The sequence below is a fragment of the Artemia franciscana genome, chromosome 10 (genome assembly GCF_032884065.1).
Source record: "Artemia franciscana chromosome 10, ASM3288406v1, whole genome shotgun sequence".
Classification (NCBI taxonomy): Eukaryota; Metazoa; Arthropoda; class Branchiopoda; order Anostraca; family Artemiidae; genus Artemia; species Artemia franciscana.
The window spans coordinates 45,315,412-45,336,887 of NC_088872.1; the positions used below are offsets into that span (position 1 = coordinate 45,315,412).

The 21,476-nt window shown below is 33.5% G+C and overlaps 1 protein-coding gene across 1 annotated transcript in view; it reads left to right on the top strand.

Moving 5' to 3' along the window:
• The first annotated feature begins 2,026 nt into the window (after window positions 1-2,026).
• LOC136032248 (putative uncharacterized protein DDB_G0271606) overlaps window positions 2,027-21,476 on the top strand; it is a 39,748-nt gene continuing 20,298 nt past the window's right edge. The window contains exon 1 of the mRNA XM_065712479.1: window positions 2,027-2,155. Coding sequence (XP_065568551.1) covers window positions 2,135-2,155 — 21 coding nt within the window. The 5' untranslated portion in view covers window positions 2,027-2,134. The remainder of the gene's footprint in view (window positions 2,156-21,476) is intronic.

The window sequence follows — 21,476 nt, forward strand, 5'->3', positions numbered from 1 at the left end:
AAATTTGATCATTATCCTTTTTTTCTGGTGTGCAACCGACAAAGGAGCAACAACCTGCAACAATGAAGTCATCAGCCCTTCAAAATTCTCAGAATAGTGGATAAACTTTTCAATAAAAAACTGATGCAATACATTTTCATAATCTCTTTAAGGAGCATGAATCAGCGTTAAAACAAAAATTAATTTTTTTGGCACGGGGTAACTTTTTTTTATCATTACTAAGAAAGGAGCAAAGGGTAACCACGGATTTCTTTAGCAATGTGAAAACTATTCAAGTCTAGAAGGTACATGTGACACTGTTTCTGTGCCTCAGTCCTAAACGCAGAAAATGAAATCCCGAACAAAACTCACCATAATCACAAACGGAAATGGAAAGTAAAAGTAAGATAGAAATGGCTTGTAAAAGCTTTGTTTCGAACCCTCAAAAAGGCACTAAAAACTTGAACATGAGTATAAATACTCTAAAGTTGATACTTCGTGGTATCGGGATACAAGCCAAGTTTCCTTAATTTGATATCAAAAGGATATCAATTTGATATCAAAAGGATATCAAATTGATATCAAAAGGATAATTTGATATCAAAAGGATAATTTGATATCGACATCATCTGGAGATGATGTCGAGAAATATAAGAGTTACATTTCTAGTGCTAGAACTAAAATTGTTCCAACTCAGGTTTCTTTGGGCCGACATTAGAGGAAAAACCTTTTTCTAGACGGGGTAAAGGATATACTGTAGAATTTGATGGAGTTGACATCTTAAATTAAAGATAATTCCGCTAATAGGCTACTTAGAAAAAAATCTAGTTAAAAACTTTTGTCTATTTTTTCTACTTTTACTGCAAACTACCATACTTGCAATTAGAAGAAGGAGACAGGTGATGCCAAAACAAGGCAGCTGTTTCCACCTATTTGCTAGACCATACACTTTTATATCCTCTTTTTCCATTACCTTATATATCCATTTTTATATATATCCATTCTTATATATATTCCATTTTCTTATATCCATTACCTTTTATATCCTCTTTTTCCGCTCATAGAAATATTCGGTGATTAAAGCTTTTGATAAAAAAACATTCTTTTCATGGATTTGCTAGACCATACATCTTTACAAGACCATACACTGCACAATATACCTCACTACGCAAATATACCTCAGCTTTATAACATTCAGAAAAATGATAATTGTCAGCCATTAAGCACCAACCACGCCCCTCTATGAGGCTTTCACTTTTTACCCCCCCCCCCCCCGATTGTAAAAAGCCCCAGTATTTATCTGTTAGCCAGTAGATGCTTAAGAATTTGGATCTATAAAATTAGACAAAAATTGGTTTACTGCTGTTTGTATAGGGAGAAAATTAGCTTCGACTCAGTGGAAAACTACATTGTAGCTATATTTTAATAAGCTTTTAGGTGGTATTTTGCTAAGTTAGGCTAGGTTACATTTTGCATGCACGTCCGCTATACTTACCTCCCCCCCTAATGTGTAAACATACAGCCCAAATTATATATATCCTATCTATCTCCCAAGCGTCTCAGTTGTTTCAACTCAGTACCAGTTCGAGTGTGTACATGCAAACAGATAAGTACCGAATGCCCTTTTGAAATTGGTTTGAAAAGATTCCAAAGAAAAATTGCGAAAAAACACTTTAAAACGCATCAAATTTGAATTTTTCTTTACATATCGAACGCTTTCTTTTAACGGGAAAGGTACTTAAACTCTTTCACTCTGTTGGCAAATTACAACTTCTTCATCGAATTGTCTGGTGTTAACAAAATTTGTCTGCTTCTTCACATGTTCAAAATTCTCTTCTGACAAATTTTTTGCATTGTTTACATCCTTGCAATTATTCTTTGAGTCATTAGGTACACTATTTTTATTGAACCACAAAAGTCAATGACACGATAAAAAGAGGAAGATGCATCGAAAGCTCATCTGTATATTAACAAATAATAATAGTTAGAAATAAAACCGGCTAAACTGGACCAAAAGTCGGGTTTTTAAGACAACATTCAAGGACGGTCAAACAGCCAAACACTAGTTCTCGTATTTTACAAAAACTAAGTTAGTTATTTTACTGACTTTGAATTTAACGAGACTCGCCCTTTCCGATAAGAATATCATAGGATAATGTGGCTATTCAAAAATCTGGTAATCTTTCCCATTAAACAAGGATCATAGCCCGATTTTAAATTTGGAGGAGTCCCATTTCATTTTGGTGGGGGCTATATTAAAAAAATTCACCTTAAAGGGAGACAAATGAATAGCGGCATATTAGATACCCTTACGTAACTGGCGCCGTGAGTATAGGAATAAAAAAAAGAATAGAAAAAAATTTATAGGCGGTTAGTAACAGAGCCATCACTTCATTCCCCTACCCCGATATCTGGTTATGGCCGCCACTGGATAATTTTAAACGGACTTTAGACAAACTTTATGGCTATAAAATAGGAGATCTCTTCAACGAAAATATTAGTTTCCTTATATATATATATATATATATATATATATATATATATATATATATATATATATATATATATATATATATATATATATATATATATATATATATATATATATATATATATATATATATATATATATATATATACTAGCTGTTGGGGTGGCGCTTCGCGCCACCCCAACACCTAGTTAGTGGGGGCGCTTCGCGCCCCCCCCAAGCCCCCCCGCGCGCGTAAGTCGTTACGCGCCATAATAGTTACGCGCCATTGTAGTTGTGTCCCTATGTCCCACCTGTGAATATAGATAGATATATATATATATGGTTTTAACTACGTAAAACTTGCGAATATACAACATTCTTTGCTGTCCCATTGTCTTTGCATATAAATAGATTGTCAGGTTTACCGACTCTTGAACATGCAACATATAATGGTCCATGGGAAAACAATCTGTATTCAGATCTATACCTCATGATTCTAATGATTGCCCTTGAGCTTTGTTGATGGTGATTGCTAATCGACCATTCCCTGTCCCGGTGTCCCGGTCGTCATTTACATCCCCCTGTTTCCTCCGGTGTCCCCGTTGTAGTTGTGTCCCTGTGTCCCGGTCGTCATTTATATTCCCTGTGTCCCGGTCGTCATTTGTATCCCGGTGTCCCGGTCTGTATATACATTCGTTTTTTAGTTTTGTTTTTCTCCTTTATTTTTTTCCTTTTTTTTTCTTTTTTAGCTTATTTAGATTTTTAGATTTTTTAGTTTTTTTATTAGTTTTTAGTTTTTTTTTCTTTTTAGTTTTTTTGTCCCGGTCGTCATTTATATCCCCCTGTTTCCCCCGGTGTCCCCGTTGTAGTTGTGTCCCTGTGTCCCGGTCGTCATTTATATTCCCTGTGTCCCGGTCGTCATTTGTATCCCGGTGTACCGGTCTGTATATACATTCGTTTTTTAGTTTTGTTTTTCTCCTTTATTTTTTTCCTTTTTTTTTCTTTTTTAGTTTATTTAGATTTTTAGATTTTTTAGTTTTTTTATTAGTTTTTAGTTTTTTTTTCTTTTTAGTTTTTTTGTAGTTTTTACCTTCTTTTTAGTTTTGTTAATTTTTTTTTTACTTATGTCCTGGTCGTCATTTATGCTCCCTATGTCCCGGTGCTTTGTTGATTGCTAATCGAACATTCCTTTTGTCCTGGTCGCTTTCTCTTTGAGTGTCGTCATTTATTTTTTTCTTTTTTAGTTCTTTTAGTTTTTACCTTTTTTAGTTTTTTTTAGTTTTTTAGATGAAAATTTTTTTTAGTTTTTTCCTTTTTTTCTTTTTAGTTTTTATTGGTTTTTACCTTTATGTTAGCTTATTTTTCAGTTTTTTCCTTTTTTCTTAGTTTTTTTTTATTTTTTATTTTTTTTAGTTTTTTACCTTTTTTTAGTTTTTTTAGTTTTTTTAGTTTTTTTAGTTTTTTAGCTTTTTTACTTTTTTTATTAGTTTTTAGTTTTTTTGTAGTTTTTGCCTTTTTTTAGTTTTTTCAGTTTTTTTTTAGTTTTTTATTGGTTTTTACCTTTATTTTAGCTTATTTTTCAGTTTTTTCCTTTTTTTTAGTTTTTTTTAGTTTTTAGTTTTTTTAGTTTTTTACCTTTTTTTAGTTTTTTTAGTTTTTTTAGTTTTTTAGCTTTTTTTTTTTTTTTATTAGTTTTTAGTTTTTTTTGTAGTTTTTGCCTTTTTTTTAGTTTTTTTAGTTTTTTAGCTTTTTTATTAGTTTTTAGTTTTTTTTTGTAGTTTTTGCCTTTTTTTAGTTTGACAACTTATTTTTATATATATAGATAGTTTTTTTTTTACTTATGTCCTGGTCGTCATTTATACTCCCTGTGTCCCTGTGCTTTGTTGATTGCTAATCGAACATTCCTTTTGTCCTGGTCGCTTTCTCTTTGAGTGTCGTCATTTATTAGTTTTTTCCTTTTTTTTTAGTTTTTTATTGGTTTTTACCTTTATTTTAGCTTATTTTTCAGTTTTTTCCTTTTTTTTAGTTTTTTTTTATTTTTTATTTTTTTTAGTTTTTTACCTTTTTTTAGTTTTTTTTTAGTTTTTTTAGTTTTTTAGCTTTTTTACTTTTTTTATTAGTTTTTAGTTTTTTTTGTAGTTTTTGCCTTTTTTTAGTTTTTTCAGTTTTTTTTTTTTAGTTTTTTATTGGTTTTTACCTTTATAGTTTTTTTAGTTTTTTAGCTTTTTTATTTTTTTTATTAGTTTTTAGTTTTTTTTGTAGTTTTTGCCTTTTTTTAGTTTTTTCAGTTTTGACGTCACCTGATCCAGTTTTTTCAGGTGACGTCACCTGACACATCCATCCATCCATCCACAGACAACTTATTTTTATATATATAGATAGATATATATATATATATATATATATATATATATATATATATATATATATATATATATATATATATATATATATATATATATATATATATATAAATATATAGCGAACAAAATGCATTTTCTGGTATTATTTATAACAGATCAGAAATTAAATAAAAAAACAGGTTTTTCAACTGAAAGTAAGGAGCAACATTAAAACTTAAAATGAACAGAAATTATCAGGAATATGAAGGGAGTTGCACCCTCTCCAACACGCCGGTCTCTACGCTAAAATTTGAATTTTGCAACAATTCTTTAAGAATGACTCCTGAAACACAAGGGCCGTTTAATTGGAACATTAAGACGCTTTTTTAAAAGTACTAAAAAAAATTTAGCTGAAGAGTGAGGTATTGAGGAGGGTCCAGCCCCCTACATATACGTGATAATTTCTACTCGTTCTAAGTTTTAATGTTGCTACTTACTTTCAATTGAAAACAAACTTGTTTTTTTTTATTATCTGTATTTTATAATTTAATAACCTATATCTTACGTAAAAATAGAATTTTTAGATTTATAGATATATACATTTGTTTAGTGAGGAAGAATTAGCAACAGTACTAAAAGGATTAAAAAATAATAAGGCCCCAGGTGTTGATAGTATGATTAATGACTTTCTTAAATATGGTGGCTCCGAGGTTAGGAATAAGCTACTGAAGATTATGAACATGATTTTTGAAAAAGGGGAAGTACCCAATGATTTTAGGAAAACCTTAATTAAACCACTGTATAAGAAAGGTGACAAGAGCGAGTGTCGTAATTATCGAGGCATTAGTCTGGTCTCTGTAGGTAGCAAATTACTGAGTAATATGATACTTTTTAGACTGAGACATGCTGTAGACAAAGTTTTAAGGGAAGAACAATGCGGTTTTAGAAAAGGTAGAGGATGTGTCGACCATGTTTTCACTCTTAGGTTAATAATTGAGAAGTCCCTTCGTTGTCAAACACCTTTGGTCCTTAGTTTTATCGATTATGAGCAAGCTTTCGATTCTGTTGATAGAAAAGCGTTAACAAAGGTCTTATCGTTATATGGTATACCAGAAAAATACATTAAAGTGATTTGCGCTATGTACGAGAATAATACTGCTGCGGTTAAGGTAGGAAATGAGGTTAGCAACTGGTTTTGTATTAAATCAGGAAGCATATTAGATGAAAGTGTGAGCAAAATGAATGAATTTTTAGGGGTTTTACGAGTTCAGGGTGCTAAAATAGGCTTGAAAATTAATGTTAAGAAGACTAAGTCACTAAGGCTAGGAATAAGTGAAGATGAACAGGTGACATTAGGTAACGAAAAGATTGATCATTATTAGTAAAGATGGTGGGAGCAGTGAAGATGTTAAAAGTAGAATAGCTAAAGCTCAGGGTGTTTTTTCACAGTTAAAAAAAGTTTGGAAGAATAGAAAGATAAGTCTACATACCAAGATTAGAATATTGGAAGTTACAGTGATGACAGTGGTCAAATATGGCTCTGAAGCATGGGCACTCCGAAAAGCAGATGAAAATTTACTAGATCTTTTCCAGAGAAATTGCCTACGGATTGTTCTGGGTACCCGGCTGACTGACCGTATTTCAAACAGTAGGTTGTACGAAAAGTGTGGTTCAATCCCGCTTTCTGGGGCTATAATGAAAGAAAGGTTGAGATGGCTAGGCCACGTTCTACGGATGAAGGATGACAGATTACCGAAGATTGTCCTTTTTGGCCAACCGTCTAGGGCTACACGGAAAGCAGGTCGTCCTTGTCTGGGTTGGGAGGATGTCATAAATAAAGATTTAAAGGAAATGGGAACTTCCTGGGAGGGTGTAAAGAGGGAGGCTTTAAATAGATTAGGTTGGAGGAGGAGCGTGCGTGGCTGTGTTGGCCTCAGGCGGCTTGGTGCTGCAGTGAGTTATTAGTAGTAGTAGTAGTAATCCATAATTATAGATTTACATAATTCTAAAAACTAGCCCTATACTGGAAAATGAGCTTGCTTGAGTTTTCAAGAGAATTATAGCTGCAGAAAAAAATAAGACTATCAAGGGACTTACCTTTTGTGTTATTAGCTTTTATTTAATGCAGGTTAGTCATAGAAATTTCTGACATTCCTTGCTCTGTCGTTTGTCGTTTTTAGTAAAGTGCTTAATTTTCAAAACCGTCAGATATAGTAAAATACCACGAGTGATTCTATTTGAGCTAGCTTTGTAGATATATCTTGCATAATTGGCAAATCAAAATCTTTTTTCGTTTTGAGCTACAACTTTGCACTTTATTTTGGTAAGAAAAACTAGGTTTTTAAATTATTCTTTGCACAAATAACGACATAACTACAATCATTGCATAATTTCCCTCCGCTTTAAGATTTATTACCGTACTTGCTTCTTGGGCAGTAAAGCTGTAATTTCGAGACAATTTCAGTTAACTGAACTTAAAATTTAACTGAACTTAAAATTTAACTGAACTTAAAATTTAACTGAACTTAAAATTAAAAATACAATTTTGAGTAGGTCTAAGTTTTCACAATAAATATTATCGCCAGCCTAAAGCACGTGATATTAACTGCAATTGACATGGTAGCTTCCTACATTCATTTAGCTCAATGCTTTTTTTCTGGGAGCGAAAGCTAAGAACGAAACAACGATTTTTGAACTTCAGTTAAATAAGTATGTTAAATGGTATATTCTTCAATTCGAGTAGTGTGGTATTTTAAAAACGTTTTTGGCGATAAATTTTTTTGCATATGCTGTAGATGGGGTGGAGGGCCACATTTGACAAAACCTAAAAGCCTTACAACTTGATCGCAATTATATTTTTTTTAAATCAAGAGATTTCTGACTGAAGATAATGATTATCTCTCATTAAAATACTTATGACAAAAATATTAAATGCTTATAAAATAAAAAATAAATGCTTATGTTAGGTTCTGGATCCTGAGTTTTGCTTTTATTTAAGATAAATAGGAAAATCAAGTTTTTTTCAACTAAAAGTAAGGAGCAACATTAAAATTTAAAATTAACAGAAATTATTACGTATATGATGGGGTTGTCCCCCTCCTCAACATCACGCTCTTCACCCTTAACTTTTTAGTACTTTAAAAAATGCTACTTATTGCTCTAATTAGATAATCCTTGTGTTTCCAGAGTCGTTATTAAACATTTGGGACAAAATCCAAACTTTAGCGTAAAGAGCCAAATGTCCAAAAGAGCCCCCCCCCCACAGACAGATCTTCTAGACAATTCAATCCCGGTAAAAATTTACTGCAGACAATTACCCTTAACATCTTCACACGTAAAACTGAGTCAGCAAAGAGAAAGTAAAATTATTACAAAGAATTTCATATAGGAATTCCGGCAAATTCCCCCAGTGCAAAATTTTCCCTGAAAAGTTCACCCCCCCCCCGAAAATTTCCCCGTGGAAAATCCTCCCAGCCAAAAATTCACCCGCGCCCCACCCAAACAATGTATACACAGCTCCCAATACCACATACTAAACGTAAGCAATGGGCAAATTTTATGACTTAAAGACCTTTCCCCAGGGGCTGTGGGGATTACGTTATCTTCAATGGCACAGTTGTTGGACGTTTCAACAATGCTAAACAAAATGGATATCTTTAGATTCTGGTCGGAAGATTTTGGGAAAAAACGGGCGTGGGAGGAGGCTAGTTGCCCTCCAATCTTTTTGGTTGCTTGAAAAGGGTAGTAGAGCTTTAACTTTCGGTTCAAATAACTTCTCTCCTGATGTTCTTTTAATAATAAAAAAAAACAATTAAACACGCATCCGTAATCCTTCTTTTGGCATTTAAAAAATTAAATTCCACATTTTTGGAGATAGGACTTGAAACCTCTACAGCATGGTTCTTTGATACGCTGAATCTTATGGTGGTTTTCATTAAGATTCTTTGACTTTTAAAGAATGTTCCCCTCTTTTCAAAAATCAGGCACATTTTCACAAGCTCGCAACCTTTAATGGGTAAAACTAAACTTGGTGATTCTTGTATATTTGGAATCAAGATAAAAAGATGATTCTTTTGGTATAGCTATTGGTAGCAAAATTCCGTAATTTAGAGATTTGGTTACTATTTAGCTGCGTCGCTCCTTGCTCATAGTTCGTCACCGCGTACTGTTTGACCTCTTCAACATTTATTTCCAGGTGAAGTCTGTCACAGTTACTCACCTTCCAAAACTCCCTGTTTCTATTTCATTAACTACTCTATGACCACCGATTCGCTAGAAAAAAATCTGGGAAAACTGCCCAAAACTATTTTTTCCAAGAATAAAGGGGCAGTAACCTCAGAGCATAAGCCCAACACTATTTGCAGTCATGACGTGCCAAATTTTTGTAGATTTTGCCATGCTTGGATTCAAAGCTTTGATTTACCTTGACCTTCGAGAGTTATATACTTTTGAAATTTGGACCAACCATTTAAAGGAATTTCTCAATTGTGTAATGTGTCAAAAATTCCGGATTTTAACGTAAGCTCTTCAACTTTGACGGTGAAACTCAGCACGTTTTTTAACGCTGGTCAAAAGCCCTTTTGAAGATATTACCTCTCTCTTGAAAATTGACGTATTGAGCCTCTGAAAGAGTTGATGTTCTTAAAATGACAATATTGTGTCCCTTGACGGTGAAACTCAGCACGTTTTTTAACGCTGGTCAATAGACCTTTGCAGATATTACCTCTCTCTTGAAAATTGACGTATTGAGCCTCTGAAAGAGTTGATGTTCTTAAAATGACAATATTGTGTCCCTTGACGGTGAAACTCAGCATGTTTTTTAACGCTGGTCAATAGACCTTTGCAGATATTGCCTCTCTCTTGAAAATTGACGTATTGAGCCTCTGAAAGAGTTGATGTTCTTAAAATGACAATATTGTGTCCCTTGACGGTGAAACTGAGCACGTTTTTTAACGCTGGTCAATCAATAGACCTTTGTAGATATTACCTCTCTCTTGAAAATTGACGTATTGAGCCTCTGAAAGAGTTGATGTTCTTAAAATGACAATATTGTGTCCCTTGACGGTGAAACTCAGCACGTTTTTTAACTCTGGTCAATAGACCTTTGCAGATATTACCTCTCTCTTGAAAATTGACGTATTGAGCCTCTGAAAGAGTTGATGTTCTTAAAATGACAATATTGAACCTTTCCATAAATTTTGTATATAGTAGAAATTGTAATTCCTTTAGTTTAGCAGGGTTCGCTGAAGGAAATGTCAGAGGTGCAACTGAAAGGTATCAGTTTGAGGACTCTGTGTAAAAACTACCAGTTACATAGCTTATTTTAGGTATCCGCTTTACAATATTATATATTTACTCATAACCCACTTACATAAAAATATAAATAGTGGACTAAATACAAGCGAAAATCGACAATAACATTACACACACACACACAAAATAAAAAAACAACAATAAATCACCAAAACTAATTAAACGACAATAACATTAAATAAATAATGTTAATAATAAAAACGAATTAAGCCATGATGAGGCGACAATCGCCGATACGCTGTTTCCGAAATCTTTTTGTGTAAACCAGTCAGCTTTTCAGTAAAATTCGGGAGGTGAAACTTATTTATTAAAATTTTGTAGTCCTATACCAAATAGGAAGATAAAGAAGATATTTGCAAAAATGGAAATAGGCCACCCGAATATCACTAAAATTCTTATTCCTAAGTATAGGATAAAGCCCAGAAAGGTAAAGACAAAGGATCAATAGCACCAAAGGGGGTGGGTAAGGGGGGCATCCTCCAAGATTCCCAACACATATCTTCTTGTATTTTCGTTGAAAAATATCTTTTTGGTACTTCCAAGGAGAAAAAATCTCCCTCCCATTGATTTTGAAAATTAATTATTTACCCCCCCCCCCTCATTATTTTTTGAATTGGTACTGTTACAGATATTGCTAAAAATGAATAGATTAATCCTAAAAGCAAACAGAAATTAAAATGAATAATTAAGAAAATATAAAACGACAAGAATAAGCTCAAATAAGAGTAAGCCTCAAATGAGAGCATAGCTACCCGCTCTGAAGATTAAAGCATAACTTATGCCTTACTGAAAACGATTTTTATTTCAACCGCTATGTTTTTTTTTATTTATAATCAAGAGTAAAACATTAAAATCATACCCCAGGGCAATTTTTTCTGTGGATTTTTTAAAACTTAATTAATGTTTATTTTTTAATTGGCATAGTTTCGTATGTAAAAATAGCAGTATTGCTGAATAATGGGTTTAACTAATATTATCTAATGTTAATAAATGTTAATAAAATGTTAAATAAATGTTAAATAATAAATGTTAAATAAATGTTAATAAATACTGAAAAAATGTTAGAGCTTGTGAGAAGAATATTTGTGCTGGAAGCGGTTGTTGTTGGAGCAGCGGTTATAAGAATAGTCCTGGTCAGAGTTGTCATGGTAGGAGCAGTCGTATTGAAACTAATCAGGTTTGAGCAGTTGTGGTAAGGAGAGGCATGGTAGGCGTGCTGGTGCTGGGAATAGTCACGATAGGCATAGCCGTCAAAAAGTAAGCTGTAAGAGTAGTCAAGTCGGAATAGTATTGGTAGGAATAGTAGTAGTGGAGATATTCGTAAAGTCGTTAGTCAAGTTGAAAGTAGTCGTGGTATAATTTCTTGCAGTAGAAACTGTAGTTATTGGAGCAATCTTAGTAAGAATAGGCAATGTAGTAGTGGTAGTGGTTGTAGTAGGAATAGTAGTAGTAGCATATTTGTTTTTAGTGACTTTAAAAATCCTAAATCTTCTATATCGAAATATTTATCTTGTAACCAATAAGCCTATAAATCCTTGGATGGAAACTTTGGTGCGAATCACGGAGCTCTTTGTCAAGAACATTGGCAAAACCAGCAAAGAAGCAAATCTTGAAAGCAGTGGAGGCCAGTAGGAAGAAGAAGAAGAGCAAGGAAACAAAAATTTTGCCAGTATACAACAATATGAAATAGGAAAAGTAGGAAAAAAAACGTACAAAAATAAATAAAAGGGGAATAAGAAAGCTATAATAGATAATAAGAAAATACATTGCCAGACCATGCATTATATAATGTACTTATAAAATAATACATGGAAAAATAAACACGTACAAGTAGCAAATGGTTGAAGACCCTTTTAAACTGACACTCGGATAAAGGAGGTGGGATGACCACAACATAAGTCCTGAAATTCATCCTAGGAATTCAGGGAAACTGACTTAAAAAGAAGATTCCCTTTTTTTTCGGGAGAACAAAGATATTTTTTTTTAGTGGGAAGGGGGCTAAAACGGGGGCCATAATTTGTATACAGCAAGGCATCCTCATCGTTGTAAAAGAGAAATGCTTTAAATAATAGAATTTCAAAGAATCAAAAATAAAGAGAGAATAAAAAATAAAAATCAAAATATGCAATTACTACTCCATGCGAAACCACGGAAGTAAAATACAAGCAATCAATGAGCTACTCCCCGCAACAATAAAGAAGCAACTGACAGTAATATAATAAAAGACAAGAACCTAATTACTCTGTTGAGAATTGTTGAGCTTTAGTTCAAACTACATATTTAATTTTCAGAATAAGTTCATAATCAATTTGAAATGCCCCTGGGTTTGGTTCATTACCAAATGGATTACCGAAATGAACGTTTATTCTAAAAGATTTATGAATCTCTGCTTCTTCTTTGGAATTTTTAAAAAAAGTTTGTAGATTTATCAGAATTACATGTTTTTTTGTTATTTTTATTTTAATAGAGACAAAATAGATTTGAGACGAGACACTTGTCAAATAGAGATAAAAAATTTCTTTTTGTGATCTTCATATCCTTTTCCTTCCTACTGGCCATAGCACCGTTGCTTTTTCGATTTAATTCCTCGCGCCCCTTTTAAATTGGACCTTTTGTAAGAATATAGGCAACATATTTTTTTTTGAGATTTCAGAAGTTAGGCTATTTAGATGCATTGCATGTTCTGCTGAATTATATCGTACTAGAAACATAAATTATTCATCTTAAAAACCACTTAGGATCTTAAAAAAACACTGTTTATCGAAATAGTAATAACACCTGATAGCTAGGCCTCTGGGGATGCCATGCTGATCGGCTGACCGAGTAAAGATAAATACACTGTCAGCTATCCAAAGACAAGGGCACAACAATCGAGGTAGATTCAATACAAGCGTTTTTGTTTTTATTTTTTTGGGGGGCCTTTAATAAGAATACAGGCAACACATTCTTTTTTTTAGCCTTAGATTGCATTTTTAGTATATTATACTTTTTTAAAACCTTATTTAATGAATAAGCTCAGAATTGTTTTGATATAATACAACACGTGGTTATAATTCTAAGCCTTTGTGAAAAAGGTACACCATAAGATGCGTTTGTCTTTTTTCTTCTGATACGACAATTTAAATTTAATTATCGTCTTCAAAAGCCGTAGCAATTCAATGGAAATTAAATACCATTTGCGACATAAGTACCTGCTGTACTTTGCGGTTAACCTCAATATTGTAATATCAGCATCTGATTTATCAAACAGTTCTTGTTAACGAGCTGTAAGTTAGAGTGGCTCGGCCCAATGGTGTCAAATCTTTAAAAAAGGAATTTTGATAACAATTAATGCTTCAAAAGAAATGGTTTTTCAAGTTGATTCAAAATATATAAAGTTCACTAAGTTTAATGCTACCCATCAAAAGCTATTAGCTTGAGACATTTTGCCTGATTTTCAAAAAAGGGGGAAAATGTAGAATCTCGTATTTTTTTTTCTCTTGAAGACAGATCATATATACAGGTTTACTCGTTTTTTCTTATTTTTTCCAGGAATGATTAAAAGTCATTTAACCAACAGTTTATTGAACCAACAGTCCAAGAATATCAAAACAGCTCATTTCAACAAAAATTTAAAGTTCCAGAGCCCTTTTTGAGTGACTAAAAAGATTGTGCCAAGGGAAAGTGGTGTTTCCAGCAAATTTCGTAGAACCAAACTTCGATTATGCCCCAAAGAGGGCAAATTTGTTATCAATTGAGAATTCAAAGATAGCCAATCGATTTAAAAGCATCAAATTATCTATTGTCTATTATCTATAATTATCAAATTATCATCAACATTATCTATTGAGCTTCCCAGTAGCGGAGAAAGTAGTGCCACACGCTGACACATTCATTCCTGAAAGTTACGTTATCCATAGAAGTGAACGGTTAAAATGGATATTTCTCTTAATGCTTGAGTCAAATAAGTTAATGAAATTGCGTGTACTCATATATAATTGAACATCAATTATTATAAATTTGGGGTGCTGGGTCACTGTGTATCCGGGAGGGGGTTTCCAGATGCCTAAAAGAGCGCATTTCATCGCCCAAAATGACTGACTCTCCATTCACCTTCATTTAAATATAAAAAGGGCTGTAAGGAAGGGAATAGGAATTAATCTCTTGTTTTCTTTCATTTTTATGTTGCTCCTTACTTTCAGTTGAAAAAACTTGTTCTTTATTTAATTTCTGATAGTTTTTTAAATAATACCAGGAAATCCAGCTCCACCTCCACGGACCCCGTCCCTCAAAGACAGATCCTTTAGACAATTCAATCCCGGTAAAAATTTACTGCAGACAATTACTCTTAACATCTTCGCACGTAAAACTGAGTCAGCAAAGATAAAGTAAAATTATTACAAAGAATTTCATATAGGCGCAAAATTTTTCCTGAAAAGTCCACCTCCCCGAAAATTTCCCCAGTGGAAAATCCTCCCAGTCCAAAATTCCCCCGCGCCCCACCCAAACAATGTATGCACAACTCCTAATACCACATACTAAACGTAAGCAATGGGCAAATTTTATGACTTAAAGACCTTTCCCCAGGGCTTGTGGGGATTAGGTTATCTTCAATGGCACAGTTGTTGGACGTTTCAATAATGCTAAACAAAATGCATATCTTTAGATTCAGGTCGGACGATTTTGGGAAAAAAGGGCGTGGGAGGAGGCTAGTTGCCCTCCAATCTTTTTGGTTGCTTGAAAAGGGTAGTAGAGCTTTAACTTTCGGTTCAAATAACTTCTCTCCTGATGTTCTAAGACCTTGGTTCAACACGATCCAATAATAATAACAATAAAAAAAAAAACAATTGACCACGCATCCGTAATCCTTCTTTTGGCATTACAAAATTAAATTCCACATTTTTGGAGATAGGACTTGAAACCTCTACAGCATGGTTCTTTGATACGCTGAATCTTATGGTGGTTTTCATTAGGATTCTTTGACTTTTAAAGAATGTTCCCCTCTTTTCAAAAATCAGGCACATTTTCACAAGCTCGCAACCTTTAATGGGTAAAACTAAACTTAGTGAATCTTGTATATTTGGAATCAAGATAAAAAGATGATTCTTTTGGTATAGCTATTGGTATCAAAATTCCGTAATTTAGAGATTTGGTTACTATTTAGCTGCGTCGCTCCTTGCTCATAGTTCGTTACCGCGTACTGTTTGACCTCTTCAACATTTATTCCCAGGTGAAGTCTGTCACAGTTACTCGCCTTCCAGAACTCCCTGTTTCTATTTCATTAACTACTCTATGACCAACGATTCGCTAGAAAAAAAATCTGGGAAAACTGCCCAAAACTATTTTTTCCAAGAATAAAGGGGCAGTAACCTCAGAGCATAAGCCCAACACTATTTGCAGTCATGACGTGCCAAATTTTTGTAGATTTTGCCATGCTTGGATTCAAAGCTTTGATTTACCTTGACCTTCGAGAGTTATCTACTTTTGAAATTTGGACTAACCATTTAAAGGAATTTCTCAATTGTGTAATGTGTCAAAAATTCCGGATTTTAACATAAGCTCTTCAACTTTGACGGTGAAACTCAGCACGTTTTTTAACGCTGGTCAATAGCCCTTTGCAGATATTACCTCTCTCTTGAAAATTGACGTATTGAGCCTCTGAAAGAGTTGATGTTCTTAAAATGACAATATTGAACCTTTCCATAAATTTTGTATATAGTAGAAATTGTAATTCCTTTAGTTTAGCAGGGTTCGCTTAAGGAAATGTCAGAGGTGCAACTGAAAGGTATCAGTTTGAGGACTCTGTGTAAAAACTACCAGTTACATAGCTTATTTTAGGTATCCGCTTTACAATATTATATATTTACTCATAACCCACTTACATAAAAATATAGATAGTGGACTAAATACAAGCGAAAATCAACAATAACATTACATACACACACACAAAAAAAAAAACAACAACAATAAATCACCAAAAATAATTAAACGACAATAATATTAAATAAATAATTTTAATAATAAAAACGAATTAAGCCATGATGAGGCGACAATAGCCGATACGCTGTTTCCGAAATCTTTTTGTGTAAACCAGTCAACTTTTCAGTAAAATTCGGGAGGTGAAACTTATTTATTAAAATTCTGTAGTCCTATACCAAATAGGAAGATAAAGAAGGTATTTGCAAAAATGGAAATTGGCCACCCGAATATCACTAAAATTCTTATTCGTAAGCATAGGATAAAGCCCAGAAAGGTAAAGACAAAGGATCAATGGCACCAAAGGGGGTGGGTAAGGGGGGGGCATCCTCCAAGATTCCCAACACATATCTTCTTGTATTTTCGTTGAAAAATATCTTTTTGGTACTTCCAAGGAGAAAAAATCTCCCTCCCATTGATTTTGAAAATTAATTATTTACCCCTCCCCCCTCATTATTTTTTGAATTGGTACTGTTACAGATATTGCTATAAGTGAATAGATTAATCCTAAAAGCAAACAGAAATTAAAATGAATAATTAAGAAAATATAAAACGACAAGAATAAGCTCAAATAAGAGTAAGCCTCAAATGAGAGTATTGCTACCCGCTCTGAAGATTAAAGCATAACTTATGCCTTACTGAAAACGTTTTTATTTCAACCGCTATGTTTTTTTTTTATTTATAATCAAGAGTAAAACATTAAAATGATACCCCAGGGCAATTTTTTCTGTGGATTTTTTTTTAACTTAATTAATGTTTATTTTTTAATTGGCATAGTTTCGTATGTAAAAATAGTAGTATTGCTGAATAATGGGTTTAACTAATATTATCTAATGTTAATAAATACTGAAAACAGGGTAGAGCTTGTGAGAAGAATATTTGTGCTGGAAGCGGTTGTTGTTGGAGCAGCGGTTATAAGAATAGTCCTGGTCAGAGTTGTCATGGTAGGAGCAGTCGTATTGAAACTAATCAGGTTTGAGCAGTTGTGGTAAGGAGAGGCATGGTAGGCGTGCTGGTGCTGGGAATAGTCACGATAGGCATAGCCGTCAAAAAGTAAGCTGTAAGAGCAGTCCAAGTCGGAATAGTATTGGTAGGAATAGTAGTAGTGGAGATATTCGTAAAGTCGTCAGTCAAGTTGAAAGTAGTCGTGGTATAATTTTTTGCAGTAGAAACTGTAGTTATTGGAGCAATCTTAGTAAGAATAGGCAATGTAGTAGTGGTAGTGGTTGTAGTAGGAATAGTAGTAGTAGTATATTTGTTTTTAGTGACTTTAAAAATCCTAAATCTTCTATATCGAAATATTTATCTTGTAACCAATAAGCCTATAAATCCTTGGATGGAAACTTTGGTGCGAATCACGGAGCTCTTTGTCAAGAATATTGGCAAAACCAGCAAAGAAGCAAATCTTGAAAGCAGTGGAGGCCAGTAGGAAGAAGAAGAAGAGCAAGGAAACGAAAATTTTGCCAGTATACAACAATATGAAAAGTAGGAAAAAAAACGTACAAAAATAAATAAAAGGGGAATAAGAAAGCTATAATAGATAATAAGAAAATACATGCCAGGCCATGCATTATATAATGTACTTATAAAATAATACATGGAAAAATAAACACGTACAAGTATCAAATGGTTGAAGACCCTTTTAAACTGACACTCGGATAAAGGAGGTGGGATGACCACAACATAAGTCCTGAAATTCATCCTAGGAATTCAGGCAAACTGACTTAAAAAGTAGTTTCCCTTTTTTTTCGGGAGAACAAAGATTTTTTTTTAGTGGGAAGGGGGCTAAAACGGGGGCCATAATTTGTATACAGCAAGGCATCCTCATCGTTGTAAAAGAGAAATGCTTTAAATAATAGAGTTTCAAAGAATCAAAATAAAGAGAGAATAAAAAATAAAAATCAAAATATGCAATTACTACTCCATGCGAAACCACGGAAGTAAAATACAAGCAATCAATGAGCTACTCCCCGCAACAATAAAGAAGCAACTGACAGTAATATAATATAATATAATAATATATAATAATAATTATAATAATAATAATATAATAATAATAATAATAATAATAATAATAATTATAATAATAATAATAATAATAATAATATAATAATATAATAAAAGACAAGAACCTAATTACTCTGTTGAGAATTGTTGAGCTTTAGTTCAAACTACATATTTAATTTTCAGAATAAGTTCATAATCAATTTGAAATGCCCCTGGGTTTGGTTCATTGCCAAATGCATTACCGAAATGAACGTTTATTCTAAAAGATTTATGAACCACTGCTTCTTCCTTGGAATTTTTAAAAAAAAAGTTTGTAGATTTATCAGAATTACATGTTTTTTTGTTATTTTTATTTTAATAGACAAAATAGATTTGAGACGAGACACTTGTCAAATAGAGATAAAAAATTTCTTTTTGTGATATTCATATCCTTTTCCTTCCTACTGGCCATAGCACCGTTGCTTTTTCGATTTAATTCCTCGCGCCCCTTTTAAATTGGACCTTTTGTAAGAATATAGGCAACATATTTGTTTTGAGATTTCAGAAGTTAGGCTATTTAGATGCATTGCATGTTCTGCTGAATTATATCGTACTAGAAACATAAATTATTCATCTTAAAAACCACTTAGGATCTTAAAAAAACACTGTTTATCAAAATAGTAATAACACCTGATAGCTAGGCCTCTGGGGATGCCATGCTGATCGGCTGACCGAGTAAAGATAAATACACTGTCAGCTATTCAAAGACAAGGGCACAACAGTTGAGGTAGATTCAATGTAAGCGTTTTTGTTTTTATTTTTTTTGGGGGCCTTTAATAAGAATACAGGCAACACATTTTTTTTTAGCCTTAGATTGCATTTTTAGTATATTATACTTTTTTAAAACCTTATTTAATGAATAAGCTCAGAATTGTTTTGATATAATACAACACGTGGTTATAATTCTAAGCCTTTGTGAAAAAGGTACACCATAAGATGCATTTTGTCTTTTTTCTTCTGATACGACAATTTAAATTTAATTCACATCTTCAAAAGCCTCAAAAGTTGTAGCAATTTAATGGAAATTAAATACCATTTGCGACATATGTACCTGCGGTACTTTGCGGTTAACCTCAATATTGTAATATCAGCATCTGATTTATCAAACAGTTCTTGTTAACGAGCTGTAAGTTAGAGTGGCTCGGCCCAATGGTGTCAAATCTTTAAAAAAGGAATTTTGATAACAATTAATGCTTCAAAAGAAATGGTTTTTGATGTTGATTCAAAATATATAAAGTTCACTAAGTTTAATGCTACCCTGACACATTCCTGAAAGTTACATTGTCCATAGAAGTTAACGGTTAAAATGGATATTTCTCTTAATGCTTGAGTCAAATAAGTTAATGAAATTGCGTTTACTCATATATAATTGAACATCAATTATTATAAATTTGGGGTGCTGGGTCACTGTGTATCCGGGAGGGGGTTTCCAGATGCCTAAAAGAGCGCATTTCATCGCCCAAAATGACTAACTCTCCATTCGCCTTCATTTAAATATAAAAAGGGCTGTGATGAAGGGAATAGGAATTAATCTCTTGTTTTCTTTCATTTAGACTAAGCCTGGATAAATAAATATTTTTGACATTTATTGTAAAGCTTCGTTTAACTAAACTGATTTTCATCATACTTAATTAAATCATATACCAGTGATGTGCAAGTGCGCATCAGCTGTTACGAAGGAGGGGTGGTAGGTTATTTTTTAGGAGGGGAGATACCTCAGGGGGTGCAATGAGGCCTAAATAGATCTCATTGAGCCCTCAGATAAATATAGAATGAATTTTGGGAAATGAGGGGGGGTAGAAATAGATTTCTAATTACGCTTCATTCCCGGGAATATTTTTAGTCTATTCGTTTTTATTGGAACTGAAGGGGGGAGTAATGATAATCCTCTAATTGTAACGATTCTAATTGTAAGTGTTTCCACATGCTTACTGGCATAGAAGTGGAAAAGGTGAGGCACGGCACCATAAGCCTCGCCAGGAACTTTCTCAGGAGGGGGGGGGGGCGCTGAGGGATCTATGAGTTCTACCACGATGTTTGTTTTCAGCGATTTAAAATGGTGACATTTCTCTTTTCTTATTTATATACAATATTATGTATTTGGAAAAGGTGAGGCACGGCACCATAAGCCTTGCCAGGAACTTCCTCAGGAGGGGGGCGGGAGGGATTTATGAGTTCTACCACGATGTTTGTTTTCAGCGATTTAAAATGGTAAAATTTCTCTTTTCTTATTTATATACAATATTATGTATCAAACAGTTCGTGGTAACGAACTAGTTTGAGACCCGGCTCAATAGTAACCAAAACTCTAAAAAATGGAATTTTGATACCAATACCTACATCAAAAGAATCGCATTTTAATGCTGATTTTGAATATATAAGTTTCATCAAGTTTAGTCTTACCCATCAAAAGTTACCAGCCTGAGAAAATTTGCGTTATTTTAGAAAATAGGGGGAAACGCCCCCTAGAAGTCATAGAATCTTGACGAAAATCACACCATCAGATTCAGCGTATCAGAGAACCCTACTGTAGAAGTTTCAAGCTCCTATCTACAAAAATGTGGAATTTTGTATTTTTTGCCAGAAGGCAGATCACGGATGCGTGTTTATTTGTTTTTTTGTTTTTTTTTGTTTTTTTTTCCCAGGGGTGATCGTATCGACCCAGTTGTCCTAGAATGTTGCAAGATGGCTCATTCTAACGGAAATGAAAAGTTCTAGTGACCTTTTTAAGTGACCAAAAACATTGGAGGGCACCTAGGCCCCCTCCCACGCTAATTATTTTCCCAAAGTCAACGGATCAAAATTCTGAGATAGCCATTTTATTCAGCGTAGTCAAAGAACATTATAACTATGTCTTTGGGGACGACTTACTCCCCCACAGTCCCCGTGGGAGGGGCAACAAGTTACAAACTTTGACCAGTGCTTACATATAGCAATGGTTATTGGGAAGTGTACAGGCGTTTTCAGGAGGATTTTTTTGGTTGGGGGAGGGGTTGAGAAGAGGGGGATATGCTGGGGGAACTTTCCATCGATAATTTGTCATGGGGGAAGAAAATCTCCATGAAGGGAGCGCAGGATTTACTAGCATTATTAAAAAAAAACAATGAAAAAATAAATATGAAAAAGTTCTTTCAGCTGGAAGTAAGGAGCAGCATTAAAACTTAAAACGAACAGAAATTGAACAGAACAGAATTGAACCCATTTGAGGGTTCAATTCTCCTAATACCTCGCTCTTTACGCTAAAGTATTTTTAGTAATTTCAACTATTTATTCTACGGCTTTTGTGATTCTGGGGTCATTCTTAATGAATTGGGACAAAATTAAAGCTTTAGTGTAAAGAGCGAGGATCTGACAAGGGGGCGAGCCCCCT